The 16,033-nt window shown below is 33.9% G+C and overlaps 1 protein-coding gene across 1 annotated transcript; it reads right to left on the bottom strand.

The window, feature by feature from the left end:
- Window positions 1-285: 285 nt before the first annotated feature.
- On the bottom strand, window positions 286-9,671 carry atp6v1e1b (ATPase H+ transporting V1 subunit E1b). Its single transcript, XM_074626086.1, has 10 exons — window positions 9,535-9,671; window positions 9,355-9,418; window positions 7,485-7,550; window positions 4,942-5,051; window positions 4,630-4,696; window positions 4,438-4,527; window positions 4,001-4,069; window positions 3,782-3,876; window positions 3,596-3,683; window positions 286-985 (listed from the first exon to the last, which is right to left on the bottom strand). The coding sequence occupies exons 2-10, from the start codon at window positions 9,385-9,387 to the stop codon at window positions 923-925; spliced, it is 681 nt and encodes a 226-aa protein (XP_074482187.1). The 5' UTR covers window positions 9,388-9,418; window positions 9,535-9,671; the 3' UTR covers window positions 286-922.
- Between the last annotated feature and the right edge of the window lie 6,362 nt (window positions 9,672-16,033).

Below are 16,033 nucleotides of genomic sequence, written 5' to 3'. Positions count from 1 at the left end.
TGGAGGAAACCAACCTTCAGATCATTAATGTAAACTAAATAAAGACATTTTAAAAGGCAAATCTAGCTACTTTAAAGCATAAAATACTTACAAGTAACAGGGAGCTTCTGGTGTCCTGCGTCTCAGCTCAACCGTCTCTGAAAAGACTCCGCTATCAGTCAGCACAATACTCTGAGCAACTGGATAATTGGGGCAGTTTTGTCTGACAAATACCATGTGATAAACTAATGAATGAAGCATGATTGCAATGCATTGTTTGAGCCAAAAAAAAGAGCAGAGACGTGATACTAATGATTTATATTTTATTATGTTTTACATTTCCACAATATCTTCAGTTTGAGACACAAAACAACAAAAAAAACACACATAATTTAATCTGGAAACCTCATATACATACAGCGCACCCTCTGGAATGATATCACTCGTTTTAATTCATGACAGAATAATAAATTAACTCTGTAAGGTCATGTACGGTCTTCAGCTTCTAGGATGCCATTTATCTTCTCTGTAATTGGTTGGAGCAGACATCCATTAGCAACACAATGCCCCATGCAACTTATAATGTGGGGTAGAGGTTAATGAAACTGTGACACGGACACTGTGTTCGTCATGATCCAATTAGAGGACGACCTGTTAAACCACCACGTCCAATCAGTGTAAACCGAGACCCTCGGAGGAGAGCAGCAGAGTAAACAACCGTGCAGTTAAAGTACCCACGATATGCACATCTGTAACGTTCGAGCTGCAGCGTCTATATCGTCCCTTAATGCACAGAAAAATACAGCAATACATCACACAACAACAATGCATCCTTTTTGCATCGGGAATTTGTTTCACAAACAAGAGGAATGACGTCTTTCATGTGACAAAATACAAAATAAAAGGAGGGGTTTTTTTTTATTCTCTAATACATCGGAACGATTTAGTCCAGAAACTTGCGGTTTGGGTTGGCACCGAAGAGAGCCACTCGGATTTCAGGCTGCATCTGCAAAACAGAGACACACACGGTTTATAAGCAGGGCTGCAGCTAATTATTATTTCCTCGATTAGTTGTTTGGTCTTGTTTTGTCCACAACTCAAAAGATATTCAGTTTACTTTCATAGAGGAGTAAAGAAACCACAAAATATTCACATTTAAGAAGCTGCAATCAGAGAATTTGGACTTATCTTCCTTAAAAAATTACCCGATTAATCAATTATCAAAATAGTTGACAATTAATTTAATAGTTGACAATTCATCGATTAATCGTTTATGATTTTACGATTATTTAATCGCTTCATTGTTGGGTCAATAAAAATGTTAGAAAATAGTGTCAGCTAGGGAAAGTTTGGCATTTTTTCTTGAAAAATTACTAAAACAATTAATCAAAACTAAAACTACAGAAATGCAGAAACATGAGGAAAATCAAACATAGAAAGATTTCGCAGGAGAATAGAGTGTTGTTTTTTTATTTATAATTTATTAGACTTACATTTAACTACAAAAGCCTTACTGAGGTTAAATATTAGAGCTGCAGTGATTAATCGGTTAATCAATTAGTTGTTAACTATTAAATCAAGCGATTAATCGATTTTAGTCTTTTTTTAAGAAAGAAAAGTCTAAATTCTCTGATTCCAGCTTTTAAATGTGAATATTTTCTGGTTTCTTTACTCCTCTATGACAGTAAAGTGAATATCTTTGAGTTGTGGACAAAATAAGACATTTGAGGACATCATCTTGGGCTTTTTTGCTCATTTCAGCTCTATTTATAACTACAAAACTGCAGAAATATGAGGAAAATCAAACCTAGAAAAGTTTTGCAGGAGACTAGATTGTTCTTTTAAAATACATACAGTATATATAATTATTTATAATTTATTTATTTATATACATACAGTATATAGAATTATTTATAATTTATTTATTTGACTTTTATTTAACTACGAAAGCCTTATTGACACTTAACATGTCTTTTTTTTATGCATGTCAAGAAAGGCAAAGACTAACATTATAAAACAGACAACACAAAATATGACACAAGATCAGAATTAAACAAAATGTGATTTTAAACTTAATAAAATTACCAATAAAAATCATATATAATATCCTAAAAACAGCCTAAAGTGGTACCTAAATATCAAAGTTAAAATTGTTTTGTTTATTTGATGTGAACTCTGCGGACTTAATGCATTTTTCCCAAGTGTAAACAAAAGGTTTTATGTAAATACAACCAAACAATAAATTAATGAAACGAACGCACACATAAACCCATAAAACATCTGTCGCTCTATCCTGTGACAACTGGTGTCACTTTTAGTTCCTCGTGTGGAAAATCCAAAGTTGGGCTAACGTGAGAGCAACACTAACTTCATTTTGTCAAATGCTTGTTAACAACTGCACGCCTCATTTAAAAGGTAATTCAATTTTAGACCAATAAAAGCAATTTATGTATTTATTTGACCTTTGTTTAACCAGGAACGCCTCACAGAGGTTAAAAAAAAACTTTAAAGGGGGCCCTGGTCATAAAGTCAAATAAAAAACAAGACAACACAAAGTAAGTCACAAGATCAGACTTGTAAAATGATTAAAAATGTTATTTATTTATTGTCCCTTTGTGGTTATATTATGTGTTTGCTCTCTATAAACAAAAAAAGAAGGAACTGCAAATATAAGAGATAAGAGAGAATAGTTGCTCTGTTGTTTCTCTGAATGTGTTTTATTATCTCAATAAAACAATATAACGGTCAATTAAATATTTATCTTCTCAGTAAGTAAATAAAGGATTGTTTACACAGCACCTTTCTGGATTAGACATCACAAAGTGCTTCACAATAAAAGACAAATGCAAGACACAAAATAAATGTAATTTAAGGTGTAACTTTGCAGCTCCTCACATGGAAAAATAAAGTTTCAGGTAATATGAATATGTAATATTTCTGTCAAATTTAGTCAATTAAATCTATTAATGACAGCACTTCTGATTCAACGTATCCTCATACAACGGGACGCATTTCTTACGAAAAGTTATTACTCTTTTTTTTTGAGTTTTTTGTTTTAGCAACACGTGTCAATTTCTGCTCGCTGGTCTTTTCAAAATAAACTTCCGTCCTCAACAAAACTACTTAATTAGGTTCAAGGAAAGATGGTGGTTTGGGTTAAATTAACTCCAGATGTGGTGTAACTTAAGAACGGAAGTTACGTGACAAACAAATCAACGTTTAACACGAGACGCAAACCAAAGTCCAGTGTTTTTTGATCCACCTGGACCTCCTCCCTACTCAGCATTTGTCACTCTTTATATTTCCTGATTCACAATTATGTGGATTACATACAAATTTATTTCATGGAATATACACAAATTACAGTGCATTACTTTTCATAGGTAAAGCTACGAACAGTGTATGAGAACAGCCTGACTCATTAAAAAAGGGGAATTCTTTTGAACATAACAGACAAAATCACAACATCAAAACCTTTTAGACATGAGATTAATAAAAAAGGGGGGATTAAAAATGTATGAATAAGGCTAAAAATGACACTTGAAGGAGTGTTTATGATGCATGTATGAAAAGGAGGATTTGGGGCTGATAATATGAGCAGCCTCTGTGTTCCTACCTGCTGAGCCATGAGCTCCAGTCTGCTCTCCAAGGTGTTGGACACCTTGATCTTCCCGTTACCGTTATACACCTCAACACCTCCAGAACTGAAGAAGAAGATCACCAAAACAAAAGAAATCAAAGTGAGAAAACACTCATCCAAGGAGTGAATTTTAACTTGATGATCAAATGTGACGCCGCTTACACGTCCGGGGGGATGAAGTTATCCTGGTCGATGCGGACCTCGACGTTGTTCTTCACAGCTGCTTTATATACGGGAATATTCCTCTGGATGGAGGCCTGAGAGATAAATTCAGATTTCAATTGATTTTAAGGAGCTACTTAACTCAATTAAAAAAAGCATCTGCTAAATTATAAATAAATATAAATGTATGTTTGAACATGCACCCACTAATTTACTCACCTGTACCATCTGCACGTCTGATTTACGGCAGCGAATGGTCACTTTGGTCTCCAGAAGCTGATATAATCCCTGATATGAAAGATTACGAGAGGGTTATCAAACCTCAGTTTATAATATCATAAACATATAAAAGTTAGTTGCCAGTTTATTAGGTACACCCAACTAAAACTAATGCAGTCAATAAATCCTCCTTCATGAAAGTTGTAATGTTCAGTTTGTGTTGAAAGGTCTTGATTCAACTGTGAGGTTAGTTTGGAGGATGCAGTAAGCAGAGGTGGGACCAAGTGGTTGTTTTGCAAGTCCTATATTTCGAGTTTTGAGTCCTACACAAGTCATAGAGCGCTCTTCACTCTTCCAGTTACGGTCTCCAAAATGATCAGAAAGTTGAATTGACACCTCTGGAGGACAGTTTTAAGCAGCTGAGAGAATAAACTAACCTGTAAGATCAAACCGTCCAACAGAGCCGGATACCTGGACTGGTCTCTGGCGATGTTAGAGAGCCGTTGACGCGCCTCAGTCAGCATTTCCTGAGAAATACACACAAGCATGATGTTTGATTATTTACACGACTGAATCGTTCACACAATCCGTCTCTCTTCTGTACATAAAACATGACATCAGCTGCTTACCGAGATCATGTCATCTCGGGCCTTCAGCACCTTCAGTCGAGCCTGGTTCATCAGGTTAGACATCTGACTGTTAAAGAAGACAAATCACACACACATTGGCTCTGTTTAGACTTTCTAAGTGGGATTATTGTGTTTGTTTGAGCGGAAACCATCGAGACTGTTTGGTTACAAAAGACTCATTGTGGGACAAAGTGAGTAAATAAAGTCACAGAAACTCTGCGTCACACAAACAGATATTTCTTTGTTCTTAAAACAGGCCGGATTAAGGAAGGGAAGACCTGATGCGTCCTGTGATTTATCGCCATGACTCACATTTTCTTCTGCTGCTCGATCTGCTTCTCTTTCTTCTCGTAGTACTCCATTATTTTCAGCCTCTGGGTTTGGACCAGACGGCCCTTCTCGATGTTGAACTCCTCTTCTGCCTGCAGGAGGAGACACAGTTCACTCAGCTGATGATCCTCCGTCACAATAACACTGTTTCTGTGATCAATAAATCACTCACTCTGCTGCTGGTGGTCATTAAAGGTCACTTTTAAAAGGTTTAATTTGTGATATTAAAGACACGTTTTTCACTAAATTAGACGGAAGAATGGATTTCAAATCCCAGTTATGTCATGATTGATGAGAAATTGATGATTTAAATATCAAAATCTGAAAGGCCTTAATGTTTTAATCCATAAATACGGCACAAAACTTCCTACTGTATACACATTCAGCTATATTTATATATAAATAACTACGGCTGCAACGAAGGATTCATTATTCATATTGTGGATTTTTTTCCCCATTAATCAAACAATAATAAAACAGGAAAAATCTAAAATATATATATATATATATATATTAAATTTACATTTACAGTACTAGAGTTATATTGTACATATTTGTTGTAGTATTTTTTTTAATATTATATAATAGGGCTGTAAATCAATTCACATATTTAATCATGATAAATTGCATGATTGTCCATAGTTAATCGCAATTAGTCACACATTTGTATACGTTTTTAAATGCTGTATTTAATTATTTAATAAATTAAATGTATTCATTTATAAAACAGAAAAACTGCAAATCCATGAAGGTAGAAACAGAGATTTATTTTTATGTATTTTTTTTCAATCAAAATTTTTCTTTTTATTAAAAGTAGCTGCCTTTTAATTTTCTGATCCATTAATAAATTATTAATTTAAGCACTACAAATACCACAGATTAGTAGTGGTCCATCATTCTTTGGTGCTTGCTTTCATTTTCCTTTATCCCAGTTTGTTTAAGCTGAATGTCACAATTCTCTGTTGAGTTGAGCTGTCTTGAGTTGATTGCAGGTAATTCAGATAACCTGTTGTTCAGGATAGTGTGTGGACTGACTCCTAATTAAGAACTGAGAGCAGCTTGGTGCATTTCCCTATTGGCCAATCATGACGACGCCTTTTCTTTAGGCCAAGGAGGGTGAAAAGAGGAGATGTCACACGTCATCAACACGTCTTACACATATCTTTGCAGTACAACACGGGCAGTAAAATCTGGTCTGCACTCGCCGAAATTGAGCCAATCGCAACACACGACCGCAGCTCCAGTTACACTACGCATGTGTTACACCCCATAGCTCCAGGCCCGTGTCCCAGCCTCTTTCAATAGGCCTTGTTTAGGGCTTTAGAAAGTGGTTCTCAAAGCGGGGTCCGTGAAATCATTTACTATAAAATATAAAATTGTGCGGTATCATTATAAAAGAAGAAATAACATTTTATTTTAGGTTTTTTTTTTAATGTAAAATATACACTACTAATGATCAATATCATTGAAGCCTTATTGAACACGTGTTAAGCAAAATGTCACATTTCTAACAATGTATGTCAGGTGTCGTATATTTTCCTGAGATTTCAAGGGGTTCAGATTGTGTGAAACCTTCCTCTGTTCATATTTGCACTTTCTGTGCTTTTGGCGCCCCAAGTGGCGAGTCTTACTCAGGACATGATGGTGACATTAAAACATTATACTCAGGAGCAGGTTATGATCAAGATAAGAGTATAAAACTCGTATAAAAGCACCACCAATCAAAGCGTGGTGCGCGCATCGTATGATAATATTACACAAATATGAAGAAATTAAAGTCTTAATCCAGGCTAAAAGCAACACAGTTTAAACTGTAAATTAATAGACTTATAATATCACTGCCTCATCTAGAGCACGATAGATCTGACTATAATTACATGTGTGTATTCCGTTAAATTTTGAAATATGTTCTGATATATATTTTTTATTTGCTCCCAAGACAGTGCAGCTGGAAGAATAAGGCTAAAAAATTGTCATACACTAATGCTCTCGATGGGGCAGTGATAAGTCTGTTAATTTACACATTCACACAGTCTGTGATTTTTTGCCAGCTTTTTCCTCCATTTGGCAGCTTCAACTGTGTCACCTTTAATCTGGATTATGTGTTTAACTTCTTTTTATTTGTCTAATATTATAGTTTGTAGAATGTGCCGCTCTGCTGACAGTAGACTTGTCCATGTTTGTGATTGGTCATATGCTACAAACGCCGCCCCTTTTATGTGAACGCGTTCATAGCCAGATAGCGCGAGGATACCCTGGGCATCAGGACTGAAGGGGGCACTACAATACATTTTAAAAAAAAGGCAATAATTCCTACATCACCTTTTGATCAAATCTAGAGCAAAGACACACACTGATGATACTGGCGTCAATTCTGACGGATGAGTTTATACTTGTTATTTCTTTTCTCTCATCTTCTACTGTTGGCTCACTAATAAAAGCTCAAAATGTCCAAAAACGACTAAAAAAAGAGGGGTAATTAATCTTCCATTCTCGTCACCGTCCACAGCACTGTGTGATTTTACCTTTGCATCGATTTCTTCTGCCTTCTCATTGGCCTCCTGTTCGATGAAGGCCATCATGTGCTTGATCTGTAGACAAGAAGACGAAACATTAATGACAAAGAAGGTTGGGCTTCCTTACAAACAGAAGATTTCCCCCATCCGACATATATATTATAATATATTATCATATTATTTAGGGTTTTAGTGCACAGAGCTTGTCATCTCTCTCATAATGAAACACGAGGTGATTCCTCACCCTGCTGTGAACTGACTTTATCACTATGCTGAGGAATGTTTCTGTCACTGGTGGAAATTGCATTCAAAACCTAACCTAAGTAAAAGTACTTATTGTGCAGTAACATATTCCTATCAGTATTCTACTATTATATATCTGATATTTCTGGATTAATATTACTGCTGCATTAATGTGCATGTTACATTTTACTGTTCTTGTTTTACTGTATGTGTATATATATATATATGTATATATGTAAAATTCAATACAAATAGTGTTTTAAAAAAATAGTTACATTCCACCAGTGAGGAACACTAGACCCAAACTTGTGTATCATGTGTACAGTTGACTTGTGGAGGTTAGTCAAATTGAAACTGCTGTGTGTTGAAATTGTTGTGTGTTGTGTTTTTTTTTTTTTTTTTTCTTCTTCTTCGAGGTATTTATTTAGTCTTATTTTTTATTTTATTTGTTTTCTATGTTAGATATGTGAAATACATGAAATGTCATGTCCCTCTTTCTTTGAAATTCTGACTAAACATTTCATTGTATAATTTAATTATTAATATTGTTAGTCTGTCTGTATGTGTATATATGTATATATGTGTATATGTAAAATTCAATAAAAAATATTTTTTTAAATGATTGGTCTCATTGTAGTGCTGTGATTTAAATCTCAAAATCTGAAAGGCTTTAACATTTTAATCCATCAATACGGCACAAAACTTCCTACTGTATACACATTCAGCTATATTTATATATAAATAACTAGGGCTGCAACGAAGGATTCATTATTCATATGGTGGATTTTTTTCCCCATTAATCAACCAATAATAAAACAGGAAAAATCTAAAACCCCAAAATATTAAATTCCAGTACATATTGTACTGTTATATTGTACATATTTGTTGTAGTATTTTTTTAAATATTATATAATAGGGCTGTAAATCAATTCACATATTTAATCATGATTAATTGCATGACTGTTCATAGTTAATCGCAATTAATCGCAAATTTATATACGTTTAAAATGCTGTATTTAATTATTTAATATTATATATATTATATATGAATATATTGCATAATAATATTGATGTTTGTATAAGAAAAAATAAATAAAGATATTGTTAAAAAAAAATGTTAGTCTGTCTGTATGTGTCTATATGTAAAATTCAATACAAATATTGTTTAAAAAAAATAGTTACATTCCACCAGTGAGGATCACTAGACCCAAACTTGTATCATGGAGGTTATTTCCAGTGTTTCCATTAAAACCATCCAGACAGTGTCTCCTAGTCACTCCTCAGTTCCTCATCATGTGTTCATCATGTGATCATTTGGAAATATGACATCTCAGCCACATCTTCCAACACAACACTAGCTGCAAAATGGCTGCTTAATGTGCTATAACCAACATTATTTCACATATAAAACCTCCAGTCTAAAAACACCATAAATAAGATCTCCTATATTGTTTATTTGTGTTTATTCAGATGCTAACAACCTGCAGCTCTCTCAATGTCATCCTCCTCCACACACACGATTAGACACATTTCTCTGTGTTTTAATAAGCAGAATAGCAGAGTGAAACCTCCTCTCACAGTAGCAGGAGAGAAACAGATGAGTGGTGACATCTCTGAAGGTTAAATCTCTTATTACCTGCTTCTGAACGTCGGCATCGCTGAGCGCCATGGTGGAGCAGCTGTTAAAGATCCGCGGTGGCCTACAAAATAACACAATAACACAACAATTAAAACATCTGAAAAACAAAATACACCGTTAATAACAACGTTAATGTTTCAATAAAGCAATGAGCGCGATTAATCGGTGGTTATTTACCCGTAAATCACAGAAGTGGAGGTATGAATTAAAGCTCCGCAGCAGTCGTGACTCGTAAAGATGTCTACGGAGCTGATCAGCTGATCCAGGAGGTCACATGATGTTTACTTCCGGCCGAGCAGCCAATCAGGTGCAAGAACGAGAGATGAGCTTATCCCGATGTAGAAAAAGAGGAAAATTATGTTTTTTTTCCAGTTATTTTGTGTATTATTTGTCATTTTTATGGCTCATTTTCTAATACTGCATACACATATATTTATTTAAAATACTATGCATTTAGTAATATTGCATTTACTAATACATTTTCTTATACTGCGTACACATATATTTATTTAAAATACTAAGCATTTACTAATTTTGCATTTACTAATACATTTTCTTATACTGCATACACATATATTTATTTAAAATACTATGCATTTAGTAATATTGCATTTACTAATACATTTTCTTATACTGCATATGCATATATTTATTTAAAATACTATGCATTTACTAATATTGCATTTACTGATACATTTTCTTATACTGCATACACATATATTTATTTAAAATGCTATGCATTTACTAATATACATTTAACTTCAGTATTATAACCTTGTGTTTTTTTCAGTTATTTTGTGTATTATTTGTCATTTTTATGGCTCATTTTCCTATACTGCATACACATATATATTTATTTAAAATACTATGCATTTACTAATATACATTTAACTTCAGTATTATCATCTTGTGTTTTTTTCAGTTATTTTGTGTATTATTTGTCATTTTTATGGCTCATTTTCTTATACTGCATACACATATATTTATTTAAAATACTATGCATTTACTAATATACATTTAAATTCAGTATTATCATCTTGTGTTTGAAAATTATGTTTTTTTCAGGTATTTTGTGTATTTTCTTATAGTGCATACACATATATTTATGTATCTGATCCTGATCTTATGTTTGAAAATAATGTTTTTTTATATCCTGATATCCTATCCTGATGTAGAAAAGAGGAAATTATGGGGTTTTTTTCAGTTATTTTGTGTATTATTTGTCATTTTTATGGCTCATTTTCTTAAACTGCATACACATATATTTATTTATGATACTATGCATTTACTAATATACATTTAACTTCAGTATTATCATACTGATCATCTTATCTTAAATAGATAATTCATACGACACCTTCTCACACAAAAATATATCTTATACTGTATATACTGTATATGTTCTTAATGTATATGTTCTTAATATGCCTTGTACAAAGTATTTCTTATATATTTACATTCACACTTCCTGATATGTATATGTTCTTAATATGCCCATGTACAAAGTATTTCCTTTTATAATTGTAATATAACTTATTATTTTAATGGAGCTTCCCAGCAAAAAGCATTTCACTCGATTGTACCTGTATAACCGGCGTGACAATAAACATCTTCAATCTTGAAGCTTATGTTTGAAAATCATGTTTTTTTCGGTTATTTTGTTTATTATTTGTCATTTTTATGGCTCATTTTCTTATACTGCATACACATATATGTATACTATGCATTTACTAATATACATTTAACTTCAGTATTATCATCTTCAAGTTCAGGATAGCAGTTTGTTGATTCAGGAGCTTTTGCATCATTGCCCTCCTGTCTGATGTTTCCTCTCGGCGTTGAGAATCTGCTCTGCAGTCTTTCAGACAGTTTGGTTCTTCTTTCTCCTTCCTTTGTTTGTGCTTTGGTCCTTCAGTGGTCTCAGGAAGGGCTCAAATTGATATCTATAAATAATCTTTTTAACCATTTGTGAGAGATGTTGGACATGATTGATGTGTAATTTGGAGACTCTGTTCATATCTTGCAGCTAGGTGGCGGTCTCCTCTAAGTTTTAGTCTGTGCCATGCATACATACATACAAGATAATGTATACGTATATGCCCTAGTAAATGTTCTTGACTCAGTACAGGTGTCAAGAGCCAGTATATGAGATGAGCGGACTCTAAACCAACATTTTTATAAATATACATATATATACATATATGTATATGTATATATATGTATATATAAGTATAAGTATAAGTTTATATAAGTATAATATAAATAATAATAATATAAATTGTATAATAATATAATATAAATATAATACAAATATAAATATATATTTATGTTATTATTGATTTTTATTTTATTTTATAAATGTACCCCTGCATGAGCATGTATGTATACAGGTTATTGTTGATTTACTTATATTTTCTAAAATAAAAAAGAAGACCTAAAGCAAGTTCCCTCACTCCATTTTCTGTATTATTTGATCATATTGTAAGTATGACTGAGAATGTCAATCTCAACGTACATTCCTGTTTCCTAAATTATTTCTTAGATATGTTTTTTTTTAAAGAGTTTTGGTGCTAAGTGTTCTCATGCTATTAGCATTGATACCATATGGCTACATGTCATGTATTTGCTAATAATGCTGGGCTAAAAGGTGATAATTATCCTATCCAGCCGAGGTGAGCCGTGTCTTTCTGAGGAAAATAAACTAAAAAAAAGAGCAAAGAGGACAGAAAACGAGCAAAACACCGTCTGAATAATGGATCTGAATAAACAGATAAAAGATTTATGATCCACAAAACAGCTGGATTATCGACCTGCTATTTATTTTTTGTGCCATAAAACACATATAATCATATCTCCATATCGGAAATGCTTTTGTGAGAGTGTTCTCATCAAATCAAATCAAAATGTCTTTCTGATGACGGTGATCAATCAAAACAACCCTACATTTATTTCAAAATGCATCTGTGTTTTAATTTCCTGTAACTCATCTGTCGTCACTTCACACTTCTCTCCGACTCCAGTGGTGGAAGAAGTACTCGGATCAGTAAAAGTAATACAGTGTAGAAATACTCAATTAAAGTAAAAGTCCTGCATTCAAACTCTTACTTCAGTAAAAGTACAAAAATATTGGCATCAAACTATACATAAAGTACCAAAAGTAAAAGTACTCATAATGCAGAATGGGCCATTTCAGAGTAATATATATTATGTTATTGGATTATTGATGCATTAATGTGTTCATCACTTTAATGTTGCAGCTGGTAAAAGTGGAGCTATTATTATTATTATAATGAATTATTATTTATTTATTATTAATTATTAATCTGAGTGTGTAAAGTTCCTCTTTATTGTTGTGGTAGTGGTGTAAAGTAAAATTCAATTTAAGTAAATAAAGTAAAGTACAAGTACCTAAAAACTTTACTTAAGTACAGGACTTGAGTCAATGTACTTTCCACCACTGCTCATCTCTTGAAATATTGGAAATGTATATTATTTTTGTGTCAAAATATAAAAGTAATAAGTGGACTGACTTGAACTTGATTTGACTTTCAGTTCCTTATCTTGTCTACAGCATTTATAAACAGGCAATAAAGATCCTGGATGTTAAAGAAGCCATAAATTCACTTTAGGAAATGACTACACCAACTCATAAAGCTTATTAAAACACATCCGCTTGCCAATAACTGCATTTGAAATGCTACTTTTCTCCTCCAGTCCAAAAAAGTTGACAACAGGGGCATTTAGAAATTAATTCCACGTCCTTGAAGAAGTTTTCGTCGCTGCACAACATCGAACTCTTCACACTAACCACATCTGACAACCACGACCACTGTTGCTTGTCACCATCCATCATTACACACTGATTTGTTTTTCAATGACAGTCAACAACTTAATCTGTCTGATCCTCATCTCTATCACGCCTGCTGTTAAATGTCCACAAGTAGGACACGTTGTTTAAATGAATAGCTCGACATTTTGGGAAATATGTGAATTAATTTTCTTGCCGAGAGTTAGATGAGAAGGTTACAAATATAAGTACAGGTAAAAGTTAAATTATTACTATTTTTCATGTTGCAAAAGTATTTGCAACTGTAAATGTAATATATGTGGTTTTAACTGTGACATTCTGACTTGTTAAAAATAAAAACACATCTAACATATTCTTTCAAATATTAGAAAGAACATACTTCAGTGGTTTTTCTCTCCACACTGTGCAGCTGGTGTTCAAGTGATTTACACCCATTTTATGTATGAATTCCTTATGATGCTTGCAGAGTGGTTTGATCTGTCCTCACATCACACAGTCTGATGGCTCATGTATAATGGATGAGGTGTTAGGAATATAAAAAAGGAGCCAATAGGAAACAGAAAATCTGGAACAATCTTAGAAAAACAAAGATTTATTTTCTCTTTGAAAAAAAAAATAACGTTATGGAAACCCATAACCAGAAACTAATGCACATTTAGGAGACAGAAATGTGAAAATATGGTCTTATGGAGTTACAAATACAGCTTTGGAGAGGAGGTGCACGTCTCTCCTGAAGAGCAAAATAGTTTTTTGAGCTAATTTGGAGAAAAAAACATCAAAGAATAATGCTAAGAAAACAAAAAAAAGATAAAAAATTGTATTTTCCGTGTCACTTGGAAAGGCTTTTGTGCCTTAAAAATCTCCATATTTGGCTTTTGAAGGGATGCAAACAGAATACAAAGAAAGAAAATAAGCTGCATTGAAAAGGCATCAGTCCCATTTCATCCCCCTCATCATCACAGTGATAATACAGGGTTAGGGAGCACGGAGCTACATTGTTCAGTTTCCTCTGTCCTTTCTGTAATGCTGCATTCATGTCACGTGGGAAAAACAAGGTGTTGATATTACCACTTCTGGAAGTTTTCCTGTTTGGGATTTTTTTCTTAGGCTACTGACATTTCAGTATTTTAGTGCAAGAACAGACATACTTATTTCAAGTAAAACCACCTTCAACCTCCAATTCATTACAATTCATAAGTCTTAATATATGATGGCAGGGCAGGACTTTGTGTGCTAGTTTCATCTCAAATGAGTCACTTCCCAGCTGTCAAGTGAAAAGGCTGACAGGAATTATTATGAGTAATTGTAATATAGTAACAGGAATCACTACGTGGCTTAAAAAACAAGTTTCAACAGGAGGGAATCCTTTAAAGTCAGGGCTTTGAACCGTGTTGCTGTTGTTACTCCCACAGGACTTGAACGTAGCACAACATCACAAGCTTCACACAAAAATGAATTTGTTCTGTAAAAAAAGGCAGTTCAATAAAAAAAAAAAGAGCTTTTCTCTAATCGTGTCGGCCTTCCTCACAGTTTACGTGCTAGCCAGCTGGTCGATGCTAAAGCTGCAGTCTTTGGAGCTGAGTAAAGCAACTCGAAAAACATAAAACAGATTTCTACATGATGAAAAACCCCAAAAGCATCAAATCAACAAGACAGGAGGCAGTTTAAAAGCTTTCCTTTAAAAAGGAATAGTTGGACATTTTGGGAAATATGAGCTTTCTTTGCAGTTAGATGAGAAGATCAATATAACCATACAGTTAATATGAAGATACAGTCAGCAGCCAGTTAGCTTAGCTTAGCATAAAGACTGGAAACAGGGGGAAACAGCTAGCCTGGCTATACTAACTTCAGTTAGAAGTTAGTTTTCCAGTTTCCGTTTCCAGTCTTTATGCTAAGCTAAAAATAACAAGCCTACGAGCACCTCAAAAACTCACCATTTAACATTTTTTGATTGTGTAAAAACAACAGGTGACAGAAAGTTAATGCTTCTATCCATCCGCACATAACCCATATAAAAGCACAAATTGTTGTATTTACATTATGTTTTTTTGAGCAGATTAAACAATATCAAATGTGTTGATTAGTGAGCTTTACAGGAGCTGGTAGGTGGATTTTGTAACCTTCAGATAGAGCCAGGCTAGCTGTTTCCACCGCCTCCATTCTTCACGGTAAGCTAATCCTCTCCTTGCTCTAGTTTCATATCGAGTGGTGTTGATCTCCTCACCAAACTCTCTCCCGAGAAAGCGAACTTCTATAATTTCCCAAAATGTGAAACACAGTGTAGACACACACGAGCAGGCGTACACTCAGACAAACACACCCACAGATTAAAACAGTTTAAAAAAAAGAAATGTCCTTTTGAATGAGACACTGACAAGAAAAAACATGACATAAATACAGTTCAGTACACAGTACAAATCAACCTTCAGGTGTGATGTGTCTTTGTATTGTCACAGCTGGCTGGTGTTCAAGACTGCTCGACTGGCCACACGCAGCCAGCGAGTGTTTGTTTAGAGGTGTGAGGTGGTGCTATAACAGATACACTTCCCTTTAAAAGGACAGGAAATAATCGCTGTATTTCCACGCACCAATGAAATCCTCTATATTTAGATATTAGTGTCTGTTGTTGCTGCGATCCAGAATCTTCTGATGACCAGACGAGGCTGGTTCATCTTTTAGTGACTGTAGTGATGCACTTTTATGTCAGCGTTGTGCAAAGTTCATGCGTTTTGCACCTTCAGCCTTGTAGACAGCACGTTGTCGATCTTTGTCACAGTTATATCAGCTTACATCTGTGTGTTGGAATTACAGTGGAGGTGCATTCTGGGAAAGGCTTTGTGTCAACCCCATTTACACATGCAAAGTCAC

The sequence above is a fragment of the Sebastes fasciatus genome, chromosome 23, assembly GCF_043250625.1.
Source record: "Sebastes fasciatus isolate fSebFas1 chromosome 23, fSebFas1.pri, whole genome shotgun sequence".
Taxonomy (NCBI): domain Eukaryota; kingdom Metazoa; phylum Chordata; class Actinopteri; order Perciformes; family Sebastidae; genus Sebastes; species Sebastes fasciatus.
The sequence above is the reverse complement of the archived record's forward strand: the minus strand, read 5'-3'. Positions and strand labels throughout refer to the sequence as shown.